Source organism: Bubalus bubalis, chromosome 2 (genome assembly GCF_019923935.1).
Source record: "Bubalus bubalis isolate 160015118507 breed Murrah chromosome 2, NDDB_SH_1, whole genome shotgun sequence".
NCBI classification, from domain to species: Eukaryota; Metazoa; Chordata; class Mammalia; order Artiodactyla; family Bovidae; genus Bubalus; species Bubalus bubalis.
In genome coordinates, this window is record NC_059158.1 from 71550565 (window position 1) to 71575900 (window position 25336).

Below are 25336 nucleotides of genomic sequence, written 5' to 3' on the forward strand. Positions count from 1 at the left end.
AGTTATATTTTTTTTCAGTTAACTCTTAGATGATGCATTAATATGAGAAGTTCCAAAAATTATACTTTTTAGAGAACTCTATTATTTTAAAGGAATTTAACATTTTGTTTTTCTCATCAAAACTGCAGTTCTGTTTTTCCATCAAACAGTACACTGACCTGTTTGCTAGAAAAAGAGTAAGAGTAAATTGGTGAAATACCTTGACAAAAGTTTGTCACTAATTATCATGAAAAATATCTAGGCTATTACCATTGGTCATCATAACTTAATAGGTGACTTTCATTATATTACTAAACACATAATTTGTCATTTTTTCCTTGATGCTACCATCAAAAGTTAGAATTATGCCCTAAAAATCCTTATTATAAGTGCTCTTTTATCCATGAATATAGCTATATGTTTTGAAAATCTTTTTGACAACTTGTACTACCTTCTGACATTACTAATGAGTTCCTCTGGTAATGTAGAAACACTTTATTTCTCTAAATTTAAAGGATAACTATCCCCCTCTACCATCCTAAGAACTGAAAAATATGCCTAACTTCACCTTATCCATAAAATTCAGTGCCTACGTAACAGTTTGCAAACCAGAAGGAAGGTTAGTTTTTGGTTCTTTTTCTGATAGATACAGAAATTAAATGTTTTGCATAAAATGAAAAACTATATTCTAACCTACCCAGTATTACGTAACCAAGCAAAGGACATGATTTAAGCAAAAAAAATAAAAGACCAAGAAGTTTGAAGAGATGCGAATTTTAAATTCCACTTCTTAAAACACCAAGTAGCAAATAACAAAAGATAAAATTATAGAAAGACAAAAGATAATAAGATAATACTTTATTAATCCTTTCCTCTTGATAATTCAGAGATTAGAAAATATCACACCATAAAATATTAAAGCAAACCATTTTAAACCCTAACAACTACTCCTGCTAAAACTGATTCAAACAGAAAAATATATTTCTAAAAGAAAATATATTTCTAAAATATATTTCTAAAAGAAAAACAAAATAACACCAAAAGGACTAAGCTGGTTCTAAAACCATAAAAAAGCAAAATGCAGGAGAAAGTTTAATAAGATGTTCTCATAATAAAAATTTATGAAGTACTAAATTAAAGTAATAAAACTTAAAAAAACACCTTTCTTTAAATATACAAAACATGTCTTTCTTTCAAAAATCTGATATCACAATATCACAAATTTTTACAAAGTTGAATCACTAACCTGTATTTTTTCATAATAAATTTGCAGTTATATTTACCTTCAGATCCCATGATGAAGTGATGGATATCAGGGCCTGTTGACATTCGAGGTCCTTGACAGCTTTTTTCTATTATACCTCTAGGTGTTACCATTTTTATATGAACCACCTGTTTAATACAATGCATGATGTAAATTCTAGATGTCTGTCAGTGAATGTTTTTTGTGTAGGTACACACACCCTATATATTTATATAAAACACTATTTTTAAAATATTGGTTTAAGTGACAAATGGTGATTCCCTTCAGAATTCTAATATCTTATTAGACTAAAAATAAATTTTATATAACTTTAAAAGAGGGAAAAAATATTCTAAGATTGTTATTGGTCTAGGAATATTCACAGTCTTAAAAATTGAAAAACAATTTCTTTAAACCAAAGTTACTCTAGGGTTGTCCATGTGGTAAAGAACTAAAGAACAGGAAAAATATGCAATGATCATATTTTAATGGGTTCATTCTTTCACTCATTTAACATTTATGAAGCACCATTATGCATGTCAAGCATTATTTACATGCTTAGCATTCTAAGAAAAGATTTATTCTTGTCTTATTCCCACCTTCAACTTATCTACTTTACCCACTCAGTAGAAAAGAATGAAGTATTAATTCTGATCATATCAAAATTGGGATGAAGAGGGAGATGTGACTGAGTTAAAAAGAGGAGGAGAACTATGTGTGAGACATGTCTCACACATGTGAGAAAATCATTGTCGGGAGAGAGTCAATCAAAATATGTTCCTCAGATCTGACTCAGAAATGGTTAGGTAAAACCCAACACATTCTTAGGATATGATAAATAAAAATAGAGTATGTATTGTTGAAGGAAATTAACAAAGGATGTAAATAAACTATTTACACAATAAAAAGAAAAATTGCCAATAGGACATTTTAAAAGTTTACATTTACTAACAAAGAAATATAAAATTATATGACAAAAACATAAATAAAAGGTCTAGTAAAATAAACATTCTCATAGTGCTAGTAAGATTGTCAAATGGCACAAGATTTCTAAAGAGCAACTTGGCTATAAGGGTCCAAAGACATAAAAACATGCTTGATCCAACAATTCAAACTCTGGGAACTTACCCAAAGAAAATGATCAAAGATGTATGCTAAAGAAATTACTACAAAGGATATTTTTCCCTTTATTTATCTCCATAATTTTTAAATAAAAAATAACTTAAATACTTTTTATAGGGAATTACTTTACTAAATCACAAATTATCAATGAAAGAGAATTATATGCAGTTTTTAAAACTAGTGATACAAATCTATGCTCATATACATGGTAATGTATTGATAACATAGTTTGAAGAGCAGATTAAACACAGTATGATGCTTTTTTATAATTAAAACTAGATATAAACATGCAAATAAGTATATTAAGATGTGTACTTATAATTTGTGGCCCTTAAGTAACTGTAAAAAGGATTAAAACAAATTACATGCTTTAGCAGTACTAAAGGTAGCAGTCTATCAAATATGCTTAACTTTGATAAAGCTTTTAATAATTCAATAGCAAAAGGATCAAATTCTGTCCTCTGAAACTGAATTTGTTATCTTAACTACAAAATGAAAAATGTGATTTCTAAAATATCTTCAATTAAAAAAAGATAATGTAAATATTTTTAAAGTGTTCATTATATAGACAAAGTCTTAAATTGTTGGGTGTTAACTACAAAGAACCAATATATTTTATCAATAATTTGATATTTCTATCAACAAAGACATGATAAAAATATTGTAATGCTAGAGTTGAAAAACAAAGCTAAACAGCTGTAAGAATAATGTTAGGAACACCACATTAATAGTCTCAAAAATTATCTGTCAAATTGTTATCAAAATATTGATGATAAAGGGAACATGAATGAAGTACCTATTACATACCAGGGATTCCACTAAGAGTTTTCATTTTATGTCCTTTATTCCTCATAGCAATTCTACACAACAAATAACATCATTCTATTTTATACCGTAGGAAATTGAAGTTTAGAAAGGTGAAACAATTTGCACAAGGTCACACAATTAATCACTGTAAAAACTACAAATGGAACAAATGATACTGAATGCCTAGCCAGGATGCCTATCACACACTTTCAAGAGTAATAACACCAGGTCAGTGAAAAAAAAGTGATGTGTACATAGAACATTACACTAACTAGAACATTTTCCACTGGTCTCTTTAATTCTACACAGAAACTTTTTTTCAGTAAAATAAATATCTCATAAGGCCAAAGAATAGTAATGACAGACCACCTAACTAAATAGACTAAAATCTTGGTAGAGTTGAAGACTCAGGCTCTAAGTCTTGAAAAATAAAATTTATATGTATTTATAAGTCAGATAAAACATCTACAAAGCTTAGATATCACTGACTCAAAAAGAAGCATTCTTAAATGACCACAGTTGTGTCTTTTCACTGTTTGGATTATAATGCATAGTCAATGTTATTATAATCAAAAGGGGTATACTTTTGAGGGGACTCTTCAACTCAATTTTTAACAGCTTAACAACTTTATAATAATCTCTACCGACCAATCAATTATTATATAGTAATAAGAAAAAATTTACCAAGTCCTCAATATTGCCATAGATATTCTTCTTCATGCCTGACGCTCGAGTAGATACCCATCCTCCCACAGTGCTGAATTCCAGGGAATCTGGTTCATGACCTGTACAATAACCACTTTCTTTAAGCTGAAAAACAAAAATGTAATATTTTACCAGTGAAAATGGCCCCATTTTGCACAGCACTCAACACATTAACTCTTTTCACATTAGAATTTCCATATGTCTTTGCTATCTAGACTCATTAAAACCTAAATAGATAAAGAAACATTTTATCATACTTGTCCAAAAATATTTTTAGCTTTTGCCTAGTGGAAAACTTCGCAAAACTGAAAACTATGAACCAAGAGGCAGTTGTATTTTCCACAGGCTCACCAGGCAATCATACTCCTTACAATCTTTCATTTAAAAGACAACTACCCTTCTTACTTTTTATTCCAACAAAGAGACAATTTAAATACTTATAGACATCAGATTATACTTAAATAAGTGCCGACTTCACCTGAACACTTTCAATAAATAAAGCACTTAATCTCTTATTTTCCCTATCCTAATATAATCTGCAGCAGGCCTGCAGAAAATCTGAGCAAATTGCCTGTACTTAAATCTCTCAAGGAGTCATGTGTTTTAATGTACAGCCATCTGGCTAGGTTTCCTGCATGTAATACCATCATTTATTTGTGATGCAGATCATGCATTCCTGTACATTAAATAGTCACTTGTTTCTCATTTTTCTATATTAGCTTGGCTTTGCCATCTGCACAGCACCTGAGGTTGAATGGATGCCCTTTACTGCAACACCACCAAAGCCATTCCACTAAAATCATTTTAAAGGCTCAGCCATCTCATGTCGAACGCTACAGACACCACCATCTGCATACCCACTGTCTATTGCACTCAAGCCCATCAATCTGTGTTGACCATTTTGATAGTCATCCAATTAAGCAACTGTTTCTATTTTTCAAGTAAGCCATGCAGAGATGTAGAATATGTCAGTTGTGTTTATAACTGTGTATTTAAGTATCGTATGCAAGTTATAATCCAAAATTTGAAAGTCGAGTAGACTAAATATAATTTGTTAGCTTCTGCAGATAAGCAATGCAAATTATTTATCATGTCTAATTCTGTTGCTAGAAAACAAGACTTAAAAAGACATTATTAAATAACAGAATTTTTCACTAAACATTCAATATGTTAATTTAATTTTAAGAGGTAAATAACCACTCATAAATAAGTAGCTTAAATACAAAACTGAACGTTAAAATCAAGATTATCAGACCAATATACTTCCCTAACTCCCCAACAATCTTTATTCATATCCCAACCATCTATATTCATACTGTGCTGTGCTCAGTCACGTCTTGACCCTATGTGACCCCATAGACTGTAGCCTGCCAGTCTCCTCTTACCTGGAACTTTTTACACAAGAACACTGGAGTGGGGTACCATTTCCTACTCCATATTATTTACTCTCCAAAGACTACTGTCTTTCAACTTTTCTGAAGGTAACAAATACACACACACACACACACACAGAACTCTTGAAACTAAACAAGAAAAAATCCAATTAAACAATAGACTGAAGATCTTAACAGACATTTCACTGAAAATAGCAAATAATCATATGAAAAGATGTTCCACATCATATGTCATCAGAGAAATACCAATTAAAACAAGATACCACTACAACTCCAAATGAATGGCCCCAAATCAGAATGCTGACAATACCAGATGATGGAGAGGATATGTGACAGCAGAAACTCTCAGTACTGGTGGGACTGCAAATGGTACAGCTACTTTAGAAGATTGACAATTTCTTACAAAACTAAATATACTCTAGCAATCATACTTAATCTACTTAGTCAAAGGAGTTGAAAACTTATGTCCTCATAAAGACCTGCACACAAATGTTTAAAGCAGCTTTATTCATAAGTGCCAAAACTTGGAAGCAATCAAGATATCTTTCAGTAGGTGAATGGATAAACTATGGAACATTCAAATAACTGAATATTATTTAGTGCTGAGAAGAAAAAAGCTATCAAGCCATGAAAAGACATGGAGGAAACATATATTACTAAGTGAAGGAAGCCAATCTGAAAAGGCCACATATTCTATGATTCCAACTGTACGACATTCTGGAAAAGGCAAAACTATGGAAACAAGAAAATCAGTGGACGACTTCCCTGGTGGTTCAGTGACTAAGACTCTGGGCTCCCAACGCAGGTGGGGGTGGGTTCGATTCCTGGTCAGGGAACTAATCCCACATGCTGCATCCAAGAGTTCACATGCCGCAACTAAAGAAGCCACAAGGCTGTAACAAATGAATACTGAACATCCCATGTGCTACAACTAAGCCCCGGCACAGCCAAGGAATTAAGCAAATAAATATTTAAAAAAAAAAAAAAAAAAGATCAATGGTTGCCAGAGGTGAGGGGTTGGGGATGGAAAATAAATAGGGAGAGTACAGAGAATGTAGGGCAGTGAAAATACTCTGAGTCATATTATCATGATGGGTACTCAACAATTATTTAAACATCTGTCCAAACCCACAAATGGACAGCACCATGAGCGAACCCTAAAATAAACTAAGGACTTCCTGTAATTATGATGTGCCAATGTAGGATGTCACTGTATCATTTATATGGGGAATCTAAAAAAGCTGAACTCAAAGAAACAGAGCATAGACTGGTGGTTATCATGGGATGACAGGGTGGGGGAAATGTGACAATAGTGGTCAGAAGGTACAAACTTCCAGTTACAACATGAATAAATTCTGAGATTTCAAAAAAAAGAAATCTACCATTCTTGTGAGTGATGTTGATATTGGGGGAGGCTAGGCATGCATGGGGACACAGGCATATAGGAAATCTCTGTACCTCCCTCTCAATTTTGTTTTAAACCTAAAATTGCTCTAAAAATACAGAGTGTTTAAAAAAAATGAAACAAAGATATTTTCAGACAAATGTAGAAAAATTTCGCATATATATGGAATTTAGAAAGATGGTAACAATAACCCTGTGTACGAGACAGCAAAAGAGACACTGATGTATAGAACAGTCTTATGGACTCTGTGGGAGAGGGAGAGGGTGGGAAGATTTGGGAGAATGGCACTGAAACATGTAAAATATCATGTATGAAACGAGTTGTTGGTCCAGGTTCGATGCACGATACTGGGTGCTTGGGTCTGGTGCACTGGGATGACCCAGGGGGATGGTGTGGGGAGGGAGGAGGGAAGAGGGTTCAGGATGGGGAACACATGTATACCTGTGGCGGATTCATTTTGATATTTGGCAAAACTAATACAATTATGTAAAATTTAAAAATAAAATAAAATTAAAAAAAAAAAAGAAAAATTCATAAACAGCAGACCCACACTAAAGATATAAATATTTAAAACAAGTTCTTCAAGCAGAAAGAAAGTATCACCAGATTGAATTAAAGGCATCATAAAGGGTAACTAGGGACTTCCCTGGTGGCTCAGTGGTAAAGAACCCGCCTGCCAATGAAGGAGATATGGGTTCGATCCCTGGATTGAGAAGATCCCTTGGAAAAGGAAATGGCAACTAACTCCAATGAGTTGCCTGGGAAAACCCATGGAAAGAGCAGCCTGACAGGCTACAGTCCATGGGGTTACAAGAGTTGGATGTGACTAAGCAACAAAAAACAAAACAACGAAGGGTAACTAGATGGGTAAATATAAAAGATGCTTTCTTATTGTTTAAATAGGTGATGACTTACTATTTCAGTAAAAATTATTAAAGCAGAACATGTGACAATAGCATAGAGATAAGAAACATAATATTCTATGTGTTTTATGCTAAACTCTAAGTATTATATTACCACCTTAAAGTGGACTGTTTTAAGTTAAAGATATATACTATAAAACCTGAAACAATCCTTAAAATAACAAAAAAGATAAAATGGTATCATTATACAAAATTCAATCCAAAAAAAGGCAGTAAAAAGTGGAAAAGGAAAAAACAGGTAGGTAAGATAAAAAACAAATGGCAAGATGACAGACTTACACTGAACCATATCAATAAACCACAATGACAGTAAATGGTCTAACCACTGCAATTAAAAGATAGAAACTGTCAAGTTAGATAAAAAGGAAAAACCAACTGTTAGCTACTTACAAGAAAAGCACTTTAAATATAAAGATATAAATTAGTAAAAAGTTTAAAAATGGAAAAAGGAAAAATATATACCATGCCAACAACAGTGAAAACTGGAATGGCTGTTTTAACATCAGATAAAGTAGACTTCAGAGCAAAAAATACCATCAGAAAGAAGGAAAGTAATTTCATAACAACAAAACTGTTAACTAGTCAAGAAGCTATAAGGATCCCAAGCATTTATTCTCCCAATAACAAAGCTTTAAAATATATGAAGTGAAACTGATAGAACTGCAAGAAAAAACAGATCTGCAATAATAACTGGAAGTTATCATTTCCTTGTCAATAACTGATATAACAAGTAGTCAAAAGAAAAAATTTTTAATACAGAAGACCTAAACAACACTATAAATCAATTTGACTTTATAGACTATTCCAACCAACAGCAGCAGAAGACAAATTCTTTTCAAGTGTTCATGGAATATTTACAAGATAGACCATGTTGTAGGCCGTAAAACAAGTATCAATTAATTTGATATGCTTTAAGTCATATAAAGACTGTTTTCTGAACACAAGAGAATTAACAGAGAAATCAGTAACAGAAAGATGTTTGAAAAAAAATCCCCCAATAATTGGAAACTAAACAACAACATGGGAGTACCTATGGGTCAAAGAAAAAATCAAAAGGGCAGTAGAAAATATTTTGAAATGAATGAAAATGAGAAGACATATCAAAATCTGTGGAATACCACTAAAACAGTAGTTGGGAGAAATTTATAGTACTGAAAACCTATATTAAGAAGAAAGGCCTCAGACTTCTCTGGCGGCACCGTGGGTAAGAAGCTGCCTGCCAATGCAGGGACACAGGTTCCATCTCTGGTCTGGGAAGATTCTATGTGCCATGAGGCAATTAAGCCCAAGCGCCACAACTACTGAGCCCATGCTTCAGAACTGAGTCACGACTACAAAACTCACGTGCTGCAACTACTTAAGTTCGCTATGCTCTAGGGCCCGTGAGCTGCAGCTACTGGGCCTGTGTGCCGAAACGACTGAAGCCCACACACCTGGAGCCTTTGCTCCGCAACAGGAAAAGTCACCACAGTGAGAAGCTGGCACACCCCAACAAACAGTAGCCCTGCTTGCCATTAACTAGAGAGAGCTCATGCAAAGCAACAAAGACCCAGCACAGTCAAAAATAAATAAATAAAATAAATTTTTTAAATTGTATTAAAAAAAAAAGAAAGGCCTCAAATCACCTCATCTTCCACCTCAAGACATAAAAAAAGCATCTGACAAAATCCAAAATCCACTCCTAATATAAAACACTCTATTTTTTGTTCTAGGTTCTTTTTATTTTCATATGGAATTTATAATCACCTTATCAATTTCTTTAAAAAAAAAAAAGTCTCTTGGGATTTTGATTGGGATTGCATCAATTCTATACATCAATTTGGGGAGAACCAATAATAATACTGAATCTTCTGACCCATGAATATGGTATAGCTTTAGGTTTATTTTAGGTCTGTTTATGTCTCTCAGCTGGGTCTTGCAGTTTTTAGTGTTCAAGTATTTCATATCTTTTAAAAAATGTTTAATATATTTATTTGACTGCTCTGGGTCTTAGCTGCATCATGCCCGGTCTTCAATCTTCACTGCAGCATGTGGAATCTACTTGTGTGACCAGGGATCGAATCCCAGGTCCCTGTGTTGGGAGCATGGAGTTTTAACCACTGGACCACCAGAGAAGTCCCAGTATTTCATATTTTTAATAGATTTTTCCTTAAGTATTATATATATTTTATAATATAAGTGGTATTTTAAAAGTTTTCAATTTCTGATTTTTTATTAGTATACAGAAATAAAACTGATTTGTGTGTATAGCTTTTATATCTAGCAATCTTACTAAATTTACTAACTAGTTCTAAAAGTTTTAGCTCCCATTAGATTTACTACATAGATGATCATGTCCTTTGTGAATAAAGACAATTTTACTTCTTCCTTTCCAATCTGTATGCCTTTATTTACTTTAAAAAATTTAAACAGTTTTATTGAGGTTTTTACACTCCACCCCTGTAAAAAAACAGGATATGTGCTTTGATTTTAATAAAATTATAGGATATTTAAACAAACCTACAGTGACAAAAAGCATATCAGAGACTGACAGGGATATAGTAAAGATGAGATGGAGAGAAATATAAAGAGGTCAAAAGGAAACTTTTGGGGTTGGCTGGTGCATGTGTTCTGCATCTTGATTGCAGGAATGGTTTCATGCTTGTAGTCATATACCAAACCTTATCAAGTTGCACATTTTAAATAACTGCAATTTACTGTGTGACAATTATATCTCAATGAAACTATTATAAAACAAAATAAAAGAAAATGACTCAAGATTTTAGCTCAAGCTGCCCAAAGAATTGAACTATCACCAACTGGGATTGAGAAGGCTACAGAATAAACAAATTGTGGAGGGAAAATTGAAATTCAATTTTTAAAATATTGAGTTTAAAATGTCTATTACATATACAAGTGGAGATATCAACTAAGCAAGTGGATATGCAAGTCTAGAATTCAAGAAAGAAGTCTGAGGTGATACAAATATTGGAGTCTGGCATATAGAAGGAATATTTAAAATCAGCTATCCTTGAATGAATTGAATGAAGCAAACAGTACTCAGTAAAAATTAATAAAATAAATAAAAGTTCTAAGCACTTTATTAATTTATTTCATCTCAACAAAAACTTGATGAATCAGGAATCATTATTTCCATTTTATAGACAAAGAAACTGAGGCATAGAGAAATGCATCCAGAGGTGGGGAAAATCCTAAGTCATATATCCCCAGACTACTAACTAGTAAAATCAAGTAGCCAAAGAATTAATAAATGTAGAAACAAATTCCCAAAACCCATAACCGACATTTAGTGACCTCCCTTAAATTTCACATATTAAAATCAACGTAATTTACAAGTTAAAAAGATGAAAATCTGTGCTACCCAACTACTATATTTGAGTCATTTAAAAACTTTTAGAATGAAAAAGCAGCAAGTTTTAAGTCAGTTACCTCAGCTGAAGAAGAAACTGAAGGATACAGAAGCATAAGTGAGGAAGAACCTGAACTAGGATCAATACAGCTGTAGAAACTATTTTAAAGTCTACCAGAGGCAAAAAGAAATGTTCTATGTTGGCATTTAAGGAAATGAACTAGTAAGTAAAATATTAAAAGTTCCTAGTCTAGTAAAATGTCATTTAAATTTCAAGGAAATATGTTCCTTGAATTTTAATTCTAACCTTTACAAAAAATCTTGGAAAGGTTAAAATACTACATCAAATGCTGAAATAAAGGATGTAAAATTATAGACATGAAAGGCCAGCCTTTGTTATAAAAAAAAAAACAAAAAAACTGCTGTGTTGATGATGCCTCTCAGAGCAACAGAAAACGAAACAGGTCTTTTTACAGTTTTTTTCATTAAATGCTATTATTCAACCCATGAAGTTAATTATAAAGTATAATAATTAACAAATCTAATTACTTTGAATTTATAAAACCTTGACTTACTGAAGATCTTTAATGCCTCAATGAATACGTTCAATTTTATCTAGTTCTCTGTACCTTAGTGCATTAAATTAAAAAAAAGAAAAATAAAAGTTTAATAATTTTTTTCAAAGCCTTTCATCCATAATTGATCACTGGACAACCCACTCCAGTATTCTTACTGGGATAATCCCATGGTCAGAGGAGCCTGGCAGGATACAGTCGATAGGGTTGCAAAAAGTCAAACATGACTGAGCGCACACGCGCGCACACACACACACACGCGCGCACACACACACACACACACGCACACACACCAACTGCCTTCAACTCTTTACCATGAAATAAGGAAAAAGATAATAAAGAGAAGTTCAACAAGCATGTCACATCTCTATGTTCTGTTAAAAGACAGGAAGGAGGGGGTCTCTGTAATCCAAACTGAACAAAACATTCAGTTCATCATTAGCAAATTGGACTTTTTAATTTTGTTTGCAAAAGCTGAGTTACAATTATCTTGACCAGATTTTAAAGGGCTGAAGGAACCAATACATTTTAATAATGACCTGCTTAGACTCCATGAAGAAAACCTCAAGTTTCCTAAAATTCATTAGGATCCCAAAAGTATTTAAGGGCTCTAAGAGTTTCACTTATTCATGACATAAGTAAGCGGTTTTCAGTAAAATTATTCACTGAAAATTTCAATGAATAGCAAAACCAACCAATTGATCAAATTTATTAATTTCTGAAAATTCTATGTCCAACGTACTCTATTTTGCTCCATTTTTACTACTTTATTTCAAGTCACTATCAGCCCTTGCCCAAATTACTTGCAGCAGCCACTTTATCTGCCTTTATGTGTCCATCCATCCTCCACACAGTAGCATACAAGAACTATCTAAGTACAAAGGTAAAGTTCAAACTTTATGATCTAACCTCTTTGTATTGACCTGGCTTCATCCTCTACCACTACTAAATGTACGAAAGAAAGTGAAAGTCGCTCAGTCGTGTCCAACTCTTTGCGACCCCATGGACTGTATAGTCCATGGAATTCTCCAGGCCAGAATACTAGAGTGGGTAGCCTTTCCCTTCTCCAGGGGATCTTCCCAACCCAGGGATCAAACCCAGGTCTCCTGCATTGTAGGAAGATTCTTTACCAGCAGAACCACAAGGGAAGCCCAACTATATGTATACTCATCCAGAATACAAACACCAAGAATATGTATTCTCCAATATACACAGCCTAGATCTCAGCCGTACTCAGCTACCTGCAGATCCCCTCAAGCAACAGCTGCCTATAAAGCTTCCACACATGCTGCTTCCTCTGACTGGATTGTTTTCTCCACCCCCATATTTCCTTTTCACTCTGATTTATCCTGAAGTTTCATTTTAAATGCCAAGCTCTCTATGATACTGTCTTCAACTCCCTTTTGAACATCATTTGATGAGCCTTAACAGTTAGAACTGGACATGGAACAACAGACTGGTTCCAAATAGGAAAAGGAGTATATCAAGGCTGTATATTGCCACCCTTCTTATTTAACTTCTATGCAGAGTACATCATGAGAAACGCTGGGCTGGAAGAAGCACAAGCTGGAATCAAGATCGCCAGGAGAAATATCAATAACCTCAGATATGCAGATGACACCACCCTTATGGCAGAAAATGAAGAGGAACTAAAAAGCCTCTTGATGAAAGTGAAAGCAGAGAGTGAAAAAGTTGGCTTAAAGCTCAACATTCAGAAAATGAAGATCATGGCATCTGGTCCCATCACTTCATGGCAAATAGATGGGGAAACAGTGGAAACAGTGGCAGACTTTATTTTTTGGGGCTCCAAAATCACAGCAGATGGTGATTGCAGCCATAAAATTAAAAGACGCTTACTCCTTGGAAGGAAAGTTATGACCAACCTAGATAGCATATTCAAAAGCAGAGACATTACTTTGCCAACAAAGGTCCATCTAGTCAAGGCTATAGTTTTTCCTGTGGTCATGTATGGACGTGAGAGCTGGACTGTGAAGAACGCTGAGCGCCGAAGAATTGATGCTTTTGAACTGTGGTGTTGGAGAAGACTCTTGAGAGTCCCTTGGATTGCAAGGAGATCCAACCAGTCCATCCTAAAGAAGATCAGACCTGGGTGCTCTTTGGAAGGAATGATGCTAAAGCTGAAACTCTAGTACTCTGGCTACCTCAAGCAAAGAGTTGACTCATCGGAAAAGACTCTGATGCTGGGAGGGATTGGGGACAGGAGGAGAAGGGGACGACAGTGGATGAGATGGCTGGATGGCATCACCAACTCAATGGACATGAGTTTGGGTGAACTCCGGGAGTTGGTGATGGACAGGGAGGCCTGGCATGCTGCGATTCATGGGGTAGCAAAGAGTCGGACACAACTGAGTGACTGATCTGAACTGAACTGAACATCCCATATTTAGCCTTCTTCTAGCAATTCTCATTGAGTTATATTGTCTTTTTACCTAATTTTCTGTCATAATATAAGCTTTCCAAGGGTAAGAGATGGGTGTCTTATTCACTATGGAGTTCACAGCACCCAGTTCAATACCTGACTCACAGCAGAAACTGAAAAATCTCAGTGAATATACTGTGAAAGGTACTTTTTTCACAGAGGGGACACACAGCAGTTTTGAAAATCTTAAATAACATACCTGTCTTTCCAATTCTTGTCCTGTTATGCCAGCCTCTACATGAGCTGTCAGATTGTTTTCATCAACCCAGAGGATACGATTCTGTTGCAAAAGAAGAAAGAAGTCTCATCTCCATGAACAGACACTTTCTCAGGAAATACAACTTCCTAACTCTAAGCAGCAAGTGACAAGATATAAATTAAGTAGTAGTACCCATACTAAAAAGCTCCACTTGTCCCTGACTACACAACATCACAGAGTTAGTAACATAGGCAGTATATTGCACAGGAGTTGGTTTAAAACATAGACACTCATAAAAGGAGGAAGACGGTTTCAAATTAAAGGAGACTAAAAGAAACCACCAAAAGCTAACGTGGGCCTTGTCTGAATGCCTATTCATACAATGAACTATAAAATAAAGACAGTTTTGAGATAACTGGAAAACAAATGTGGACTGGATACTAAATGACATAAGGATTTACTTTTAATTTTGTCAGAAGTGATAACATAGTAAGAAAATGTCTTTTTTAAAAGAAATACACAGAAACATTTGGTGTAAAGTAGTATGCTATCAGGATTTGCTTTAAAAATAGTAGAGGAAAAAAGATAAAGTCAATATGACAAATGTAAATAATTATTTAGAGACTAGAAATATTATTCTCTCAACTTTGATGCTTAAAAATTTCAATAAAATCATAAATATTCAAGTTTTTATTATAATAAAGGATTATAGAAGCAGGAATACTGTTGACTATATGAAGATCAAGTTCATACCCAAACTAAAACTTGAAAGTAGCATAAGGGCCAACTCTTAGACCATAATGAACCAAAATTTCAAACAATAATCCTAAAATTAATAGTTCCTTAAAATGGCAACCCACTCCAGTATTCTTGCCTGGAAAATCCCATGGACAGAAGAGCCTGGTAGGCTACAGTCCATGGGGTTGCAAAGAGTCGGACACAACTGAGAGACTTCACTTCACTTCACTTTACTAATTTTAAGTTAAGCTTAAAATTAATTAGCCCCTCTGTTCTTCCAAAAGCAAAGTGCAATAGCATTAGTAAAAATTTGGGAAACAAGTAAGTTTTGATGACTCAAATTAACATTAACTAATATTATTTTTTTTTAATAATACAAAGCAGGTCATCTATTGTATCACAATTTCAATCCATGCTTCTCAAATTATCAGTTAATTTGGTAGAATTCATCAAGGTATATTACTAAGTAAGAGTGAACTTAGCTTTTAGAGATCTGAAAACAAAGATAAAATGATGAAAAGAATTTTAAACAAAATGGACAATATACCTTTTTAAAAACAACTAAGATTGAGCCATAAAGAAAACTTTTAAAACCAAACACTATCTTCAAACACATCTTATGTTATCATATACCATTTGTGAAGTGTCTAAAGAAATAATTGTTCTTGTCTCATCTGCAGGACACATCAGGCCATACGAAACACTTGTTCCTCCTGCCAAAATAGAAGACAATAACTATGCTTAAACATTATTTTTTAGTTACATATCTAGGGCAAATCCCTAATACAAAGTATACAGATAGGCCCACTAGGAAAAATACCTATTTCTACTTTGCAAAATGTAACTGGCAAATACTAACACACTAAAAGTAAACTCACCTTTATTTTATGGTGCATGCCAAAATGAAGAAATATGGAGCTGAAAGCAATAGGACATGGCTCCATGCCTTGGGCACACTCAAGTGAAGCCCCTAACAATTTGTGGAACTCCAAAAACATAATTAGAGAAGTTCTAAGCTAATGATTACTGTGGAGAGACAGCATAAAAGAAAAAAATACCCATCCTATACAACTAGACACACCATTATCTATCATATTTATGAGATTCACTTATCATTTAAAATACTATCTTATATTTCCATACAAAAAGACCTCAATAAACTAGAATATATTCCTTAACATTTGTTGTCAAAGGAAAAATGCTTTCTTGATAACAGTATAGAACAATATAGTATTCTCAATTCTTAACCAGACCTGTATAATCATATAGCAGAATATATTTTTAATAGGTACTTTCATATGTTTTGGACAGAATACACATGGAAGTCACCTTGACACAAGGTAAGAATTATAGGGGGTGTTTACCTCCAAGGTTCAGCTTAATTTTTCAAGGTATGATAATATTAAGAACATGGCTATGACCAGTGACCACTATTTCTTGTCAAAGTCATTTGAAATCAGAAAACTATTTCATTAAAAATGGCTCAACAGGAAGTATCAGCTGAAGAAGGTGTCTGGAACTTATGATGTGTAGGGGTCCCATTTCTATTCCATTAATGGCTGGATGGCATCACCGACTCGATGGACGTGAGTCTGAGTGAACTCTGGGAGTTGGTGATGGACAGGGAGGCCTGGCGTGCTGAGATTCATGGGGTCGCAAAGAGTCGGACACAACTGAGCGACTGAACTGAACTGAACTGAACTGAATGCCAATTCAGTCAGTGAAGGCAATCTCCTTTGGCTTGTGGAAGTTGTTAAAACAATATGGTTGATGAATGATCAAAAGAGATTAAATTTGCTTTAAAATGTAAAATAATGTTAATTTTCAGTATTAAAAGATACTATTCATTTGGTCATCACTGTCCTGGTTGATCTTTTACATACGCATATCCCTCCTCAAAGATTTATGTTGGGTATAGTTAGTCTTTGAAAAAATAATATTCTCTCCATTAAGATAAAGGTTAGAAAGTAATTACTAAAGAAGGTACATTTTCCTATTTAGGCAGTAAGTCAGAGCTTCAATTAGAATCCATATGGGAAAGAAGCCATGAACTAGGGTAAATCATATCTCAAATAGTTTAGGTAGATCTACTGAGAACAGAAATGAGCAGTATAAGCCAATTTTTCAGGATAACCATATCATAACTATAAGAATATTTATTTTCAGTGGGAATGCACAAATATTTAAAATAGAACAACTTGACATCACATTAAAATTTAAAAGGCACAATACCTACCACCAATTGGTATGATACAAAGGTTATATTTGCACGCTAGATTCACAATCTTAACTACATCATCATGACATGCTGTTGAAAAAAGGGAAAATAAATTAATCCGAACATGAAAAAAATCTGGGTAATATTGCAACACAAGGGTCTAAAGTGCAATAAACTTCTTCATTTATTCACTCATGAACACATTAAATCACTATCCTAAAACTATTTTGTATCATTAACTTTTCATTTTTAAATAATTTTATACATTTTGCAGTTTAAATATCTACACAGCATACACACATACATGGTACGTAGATATTCAAACTGCAAGATGAGAAACCCACCTCCACTGTAGGGAATGCCACATTGTCTCAAACTGCCTTACTGTCTCAAAACTTGCTTTCATGCAAAGAAAAATTTGAACTTTATTACCCAATGGAAATTTACATTAGAGTTTAACAAAGACCTCAGTGAAATGACGACATGTTGGGAAACAAACTTCTTGGAAACTTCCCAAGAACTTCTTATACTGAAAGAGTCAACAGAACAAAATTTTGATTTAGGCACCAATACACTACTCAAACAACTTCCCTGGTGGCTCAGATGGTAAAGCGTCTGTCTACGATGCAGGAGACCCGGGTTCAATCCCTGGGTTGGGAAGATCCCTTGGAGAAGGAAATGGCAATCCACTCCAGTACTACTGCCTGGAAAATCCCATGGACAGAGGAGCCTGGTAGGCTACAGTCCATGGGGTCGCAAAGAGTCGGACACGACTGAGCGACTTCACGTCACATTCACACTACTCAAACAGATTATTTGCTTCCTGTGTATGTTAACCTCCTTCCTATCACAAAATTAAAGCAGGACTTTTCCCTCAGATACTCCCTGAAAAGGAAAAAGATCACAGCTAAGAGCTAAAAGTTCATATATGAGGTAATTTTTTGAAAAATAAAACATTCCATATACTCCTTTTATGGAATCTGAAGAGAAAAATGGATGAGATTAGCAGAACTTCTTACAAGGTAATTATGGCCAGTAAGAAGCAATATACTTATTCTGCTTTAAAATTTCTGCTACAAGAGATGGATATAAAGATTATACATATAAATATAGGGCCTAGTCATCAGTAAGAGCAAAATAACAGCAGAAAGCTCATCCACCTTCCATCTCAAGTCAAATCCCTAAATGAAATTATTTTCTCAAAATTTAATTATTTATATCAAAGACAATATCTATATTAAACACTTGCTTCATTATTTGAACACCATTAGTTTATAGCCCACAAGTTGATATCAACAAAGTACTCTTATTAGTTTGCAGTAATCAATTATCTTAACTAAAAGTTTCTATGTATCTGAATATATCATTGATTGATACTAATTTTATTACGCTTTCAAATTAGCAAAAAAATTCTTTTCTACTGACTTCTTAAAAGGATATGCACATATTAAATGAAGATTTAGTCATCAACAACAAAATTAATCATTAAAACCATTCAGAATGATCATATTAAGAATTATATGACCTTCAGTGAACTCTAAAACTCAGCAGTGGCCACAGGACTGGAAAAGGTCAGTTTTCATTCCAATCCCAAAGAAAGGCAATGCCAAAGAATGCTCAAACTACCGCACAATTGCACTCATCTCACACACTAATAAAGTAATGCTCAAAATTCTCCAAGCCAGGCCTCAGCAATACGTGAACTGTGAACTTCCAGATGTTCAAGCTGGTTTTAGAAAAGGCAGAGGAACCAAAGATCAAATTGCCAACATCCGCTGGATCATCAAAAAAGCAAGAGAGTTTCAGAAAAACATCTATTTCTGGTTTATTGACTATGCCAAAGCCTTTGACTGTGTGGATCACAAGACACTGTGGAAAATTCTGAAAGAGACGGGCATACCAGACCACCTGACCTGCCTTTTGAGAAATCTGTATGCAGGTCAGGAAGCAACAGTTAGAAGTGGACATGGAACAACAGACGGGGTCCAAATATGAAAAGGAGTATGTCAAGCCTGTATACTGTCACCCTGCTTATTTAACTTCTATGCAGAGTACATCATGAGAAACGCTGGGCTGGAAGAAGCACAAGCTGGAATCAAGATCGCCAGGAGAAATATCAATAACCTCAGATATGCAGATGACACCACGCTAATGGCAGAAAGTGAAGAAGAACTAAAGAGCCTCTTGATGAAAGTGAAAGTGGAGAGTGAAAAAGCTGGCTTAAAGCTCAACATTCAGAAAACAAAGATCATGGCATCTGGTCCCATCACTTCATGGGAAATAGATGGGCAAACAGTGCAAACAGTGGCAGACTTTATTTTGGGGGGGCTCCAAAATCACTGCAGATGGTGACTGCAGCTGTGAAATTAAAAGATGCTTACTCCTTGGAAGGAAAGTTATGACCGACCTAGACAGCATATTGAAAAGCAGAGTTACTTTGCCAACAAAGTTTCATCTAGTCAAGGCTATGGTCTTTCCAGTGGTCATGTATGGATGTGAGAGTTGGACTGTGAAGAAAGCTGAGCGCTGAAGAATTGATGCTTTTGAACTGTGGTGTTGGAGAAGACTCTTGAGAGTCCCTTGGACTGCAAGGAGATCCAACCAGTCCATCCTAAAGATCAGTCCTGGGTGTTCATTCGAAGGACTGATGCTGAGGCTGAAACTCCAATACTTTGGCCACCTCATGTGAAGAGCTGACTCATTGGAAAAGACCCTGATGCTGGGAGGGATTGCGGGTAGGAGGAGAAGGGGATGACAGAGGATGAGATGGCTGGATGGCATCACTGACTCCATGCACATGAGTTTGGGTGAACTCTGGGAGTTGGTGATGGACAGGGAGGCCTGGCATGCTGCGATTCATGCGGTCACAAAGAGTCAATCGGACACAACTGAACGACTAAACTGAACTGAACTGAACTGAGACTCTAAAAATACAGCTGTCTATATTTTTTACAGCTCATATGTTTAAAAGTACATATTTCCAACACTAAATTTACTTAAATTTTAACAATACTAAATTAATAATACAAAGAAAAACAAGAACTTACTTGGCCATAAAACTATATCAGGAATTCTCTGAAACATTCCTTCCCTGAGCAAAAATATCTCATGAAGACAATGACCTGTTTTGTGGTTTAAAAAAGAAAATGTAAAAATATCTTAAAATTAAAGGAAATTTTAAATTTAAAACTAAATAGGATTTATATGAAGTTGCTTACCATGAGCTCTAAATACTCGATCATCTGCTTCTTGTGAATATGAAATATTAGTTTCTTTAAGGTCATGAAGAAAATCTTCACTTACAATAGAAGGAGGTGTATCACTAGGATTTAAGGATGCCTAGAAAATAAAATTGGTTTTTTTGACTTATTTCTAGAAAATAAAAATTTGAAATGTTACAGAGAAGTGACTATAAAACATGAATGTTTTTTTAACATGTGAACTAGGACAGAAGCATAGAAAAATAATAAATAATACATATGGAAACCAACTCTGTGACAATAACCAATTACAAATGGTCTGAAAAACCACATTCTGTAACATAAGTTATAAGAACCTTATGTTTTCTCTTTTGCTTCAATGTCCCATCTTTTCATTATTTCTAAAGTCTACAATTAAGGGGGCTTCCCTGGCAGTCCAGTGGTTAAGACTCCAAGCTTTCACTGCAGGGGGCAGAGGTTCAATCCTTGATCAGAGAACTAATAAGTAAGATCCCCTATGCCACATGGTGCGGTCAAAAACAAATAAATATAATAAAAATAAAGATTACAATTAAGAAGACAGAAAATTCTCAAATCCTCAATTTTAAACTAGAAAGACTGGGATATAGATAACTTCTGCATTATCTACATTTCATCTGTAGATAAAATTTATCATTTCAGAATTATCAGCAAAAAGCCTCTCAATAAGAAGTAAACCCATTTTTATAGGCCTGCTTTAAAACTAACAACATAAACTTGATACTTAATTTCAACTAACAAGTATTCAATTTTAAAGCTATGTGACATTGGCTCACTCAACTTCTTTGAGCCTTGGTTTCTTCAACTATTAAATGAGATTATCGCCATCAAATTTATACAACTGCCATAAGGAAGAAGAATTAAATGTGTAATTTTTGTGAGAAGCACCTATTATCATGTCTAGCATATAGGATGGAGAAGGCAATGGCACCCCACTCCAGTACTCTTGCCTGGAAAATTCCATGGATGGAGGAGCCTGGTAGGCGGCAGTCCATGGGGTCACTAAGAGTCAGACACGACTGGGTGACTTCACTTTCACTTTTCACTTTCATGCATTGGAGAAGGAAATGGCAACCCACTCCAGTGTTCTTGCCTGGAGAATCCCAGGGACGGGGGAGCCTGGTGGGCTGCCATCTATGGGGTTGCACAGAGTCGGACATGACTGAAGCGACTTAGCAGCAGCAGCAGCATATAGGAAGAGTTCTACAAATGGCTATCCAAATCAAATCTGTTATGTTAAAAAAAGCTATGGTACAGTATTTGGAAAAACTAAAATACAAGAATATGTAAAGAAAAATATTTACATAGCCTTTAAATATCTTATTAATGTTCTATATTTAATATTCAATTATATAATAAATATTTCTTGCACATGTGCAAGGGCTAGGGCCCTAGTGATACAGCAGTGAGTTAAACCCAAAAAACTGACCTCATGGAATTAACCTATAGTGGAAAGAAATGACCAAAAGAACCCTGATAAAACATACGGATTACTAATTTTGTTAAGTTCCTGAAAATTGAAATGGCTTAAAACAGAAAAATAGAAGTGCATGTAAAACTGGTAAAATTTATGAATATGATACATAGATTGTATCAGTTTAAAAAAACAAGTAAAACAAATAGTCAAAACACAGAAAGAGAAGATGGTTATTTTGAGACATTAGTCTGCCATCTTCTCAGCCAGCCAGCTCTCTTAATAAAGTCGCATTCCTTGCCTCAAAAAACAAAACAAAACAAACAGAAAAAATTAAGGAAATAGAAGAGATTTTTTTAAAAGCAAGGTTAAAAGAATTTGGTTTGGGAGAGGTAGGAATTAGATGTTTAGTCTAATTAAGTACAAGAATAAAATGTAACTGTGGACTTATAAATAAACAAAATAAGCACTCACTGAATATCTACAGTGCTTAATAATATGTTGAATATAGTGGATGCAAAGTGAAGTGAAGTCGCTCAGTCGTGTCCGACTCTTTGTGACCCCATGGACTGTAGCCTACGAGGTTCCTCCATCCATGGGATTTTCCAGGTGAGAATACTGGAGTGGGTTGCCGTTTCCTTCTCCAGGAGATCTTCCCGACCCAGGGATTGAACCCAGGTCTCCCGCATTGTAGGCAGATGCTTTACCATCTGAGCCACCAGGGAAGTCTCTGAATATAGTAGATAATATAGTATAAATTATAGCCTCTGCACTTATGGAAGTTATACACAAAGGGATATACAGAATACTATACCATACTAAGTAATAAATAATAAACATTATAATTATATAAAGAAATGACATTTCATTAGCTTAATATAGTTTAAAGGTTTTTAACCCCCCTTTCAGAAAAGTGATACAAGAGCAAACTAAAATTCTCTATCACTCATATCTTAATCAAAATTCTATTTTTAATCTTTAAATATTTTAAATGTTTTGAAAATAATATTACATGTTTATTTTAAATTATTCTATATAAATCCTAGATTACTGTCAGTTCATTACAAAATGTAAAAACAACAGCAACTTATATTTTGGTAATAAAGTGCTCTCACAGAATTAATTCATTTGAACTTCACTACTACTTGTGACACATATAACTGACACTTATGACTCGCATTTCTCCTATGAAGATAATTGAGGCTCACAGAGTTTAAAAGTTTGAGATAAATCTCAGGATAAATGCTGCGATTAGGCTCTACATCTGTGACGCTAAAAAACAAACAAACAAAAAATACCCCTAGAAAGTCTAACAAGACCAATCAAACTAACAAAAAGGACAAATATATTAAAGCAACTGTAACATATTATAAAGATAAGTTTAATTAATTTGGGATTAACCACACATATATACACACTCAATTAAGAATATTATTAACTGTTTTTATTCACCTACTTTAGAGGTAGTTTTATGCTCCACATTTACTCCAAGGGTATTTTGGATCCACTCTCTAAAAGTTGGCAATGACATGCCACTAAGAGGGTACCTAAGGTAAAAAGAAGTAAAACATTTGAGCAAAGTATCTTCATGTAAATTCAAATCTTAGATTCTGTTTCTAGCAGAGGTCAAGTAGTTGCTATCAAACCAACCCTCCCACATATAATGATAAGCTCTGGACAAAAACAAAAAAAAAACCCTAATTATTTGCGGACAGTATAGATAGTCCAATGATAGGCAAAAATACAGGGTAAGAAGAAAAGAGCACCACATAAGTTTCCAGTTTCAACAGGTTTTAGCTAAAAGGGAAAGCTCCAGCACACAGAGTACCACAGAAAGAATAAAGAATGCAAGAATGCAAAAACTCGATAGTATTCCTGGCTTAAAGAACCATTGGATGGTGTTTGCAGTGAACACAGCATCTGGGAAGAGCACAGAAAAATCACACAAATCCAGGAGTAGTTAGAGAGGGACTTGTAAATAAACTCTGTCCAAATGTCTGGCTGACCTTGAATAACAAGTGTATGGAGCAGACTCTAAGCAGCCCAGTGAAGCTTAAAATAACTGAATATATAATTCAGCTGCTCACCATCACAGAAGTAAACCTGAGGTAAGTCAAGTTAATTGCTTGGTTTAAAAACAACAAAAAAGCCTTTTCAGACAAATGTAACAGAATACAGACTTTCCTCAACATATTAGTAACAACGTCCAAGATACATTTCAAAATTATTAGACATAAACAACCAACAAAGTGTTATCCATAATTAAGAGAAAAGGCAATCAATAAGAAACCCCAAGATGATCCAAAATATTGGAAATAGCACACAAGGATTTGAAAACAGCTGCTGCTGCTGCTAAGTTGCTTCAGTCATGTCCGACTCTGTGCAACCCCATAGACAACATCCCACCGCTCCCTGTCCCTGGGATTTTCCAGGCAAGAACACTGGAGTGGGTTGCCATTTCCTTCTCTAGTGCATGAGAGTGAAAAGTGAAAGTGAAGCTGCTCAGTTGTGATGACTCTTAGCGACCCCATGGACTGCAGCCTACCAGGCTCCTCTGTCCATGGGATTTTCCAGGCAAGAGTACTGGAGTGGCATGCCATTGCCTTTTCCCTTGAAAACAGCTATAACCACACTAAAGGACAAAAGGGAAAATATGTTACCAGTGAATAAGAGAAAATAAATCTCAGCAGAGCAATATAAATTATTTTAAAAAACAAAAATTCTATAATTAAAATTGAAATAAAAATTCATTGGAGGAACTCAAGAACAGACTGGAGATGTCAGTGAACTTAGTTAGAGCAATAAAATATATATAATCTAAACAACAAAGAAAATAGAAAAAATTAATGGAGCTGCAGGGACCTGTGGAACAATAGAAAAATAGTAACATGCATATAAATGGAGACCCAAGAACATGAGGAAAAGAAATTTTAAAAAAGTATTTGAAGAAATAATAACAGAAAGTATCCAAATCTGATGAAAGACCTGAGTTTAGAAATTAAAGAAAATCAGAGAACTCTAGAAGATAAATGCAGACGCACATTGCAGTCAAATTGCAAGTTAAAAAACAAAGAGAAAAAGAGAAAGACATTAAAAAGTAGAGACATTACTTTGCCAACAAAGGTCCATCTAGTCAAGGCTATGGTTTTTCCAGTAGTCATGTATGGATGTGAGAGTTGGATTGTGAAGAAAGCTGAGCGCTGAAGAATCGATGCTTTTGAACTGTGGTGTTGGAGAAGACTCTTGAGAGTCCTTTGGACTGCAAGGAGATCCAACCAGTCCATTCTGAAGGAGATCAGATCTGGGTGTTCTTTGGAAGGAATGTGCTAAAGCTGAAACTCCAGTACTTTGGCCACCTCATGCGAAGAGCTGACTCACTGGAAAAAGACTCTGATGCTGGGAGGGATTGGGAGCAGGAGGAGAACGGGACAACAGAGGATGAGATGGTTGGATGCCATTACCAAGTCGATGGACATGAGTTTGAGCGAACTCTGGAGTTGGTGATGGACAGGGAGACCTGGCGTGTTGCAATTCATGGGGTCGCAAAGAGTCGGACACGACTGAGCGACTGAACTGAACTGAAAGA

The 25336-nt window shown here is 34.8% G+C and overlaps 1 protein-coding gene and 1 non-coding gene across 3 annotated transcripts in view; one reads left to right on the plus strand and one right to left on the minus strand.

The window, feature by feature from the left end:
• The window catches only part of AGPS (alkylglycerone phosphate synthase), a 127107-nt gene that overhangs the window by 62761 nt on the left and 39010 nt on the right, over positions 1-25336 (minus strand). For both annotated transcript variants that reach the window (XM_044933249.2, XM_006054504.4), the window contains exons 3-10: positions 23207-23297; positions 20316-20436; positions 20145-20219; positions 17116-17187; positions 15513-15592; positions 14142-14222; positions 3836-3961; positions 1263-1371 (exon numbers count right to left, since the gene is read on the minus strand). In XM_044933249.2, the coding sequence (XP_044789184.2) occupies positions 1263-1371; positions 3836-3961; positions 14142-14222; positions 15513-15592; positions 17116-17187; positions 20145-20219; positions 20316-20436; positions 23207-23297 (755 nt within the window). The remainder of the gene's footprint in view (positions 1-1262; positions 1372-3835; positions 3962-14141; positions 14223-15512; positions 15593-17115; positions 17188-20144; positions 20220-20315; positions 20437-23206; positions 23298-25336) is intronic.
• Positions 17686-17757, plus strand: TRNAR-ACG. Its single transcript has one exon. It is a non-coding gene; the product is annotated as a tRNA-Arg (tRNA).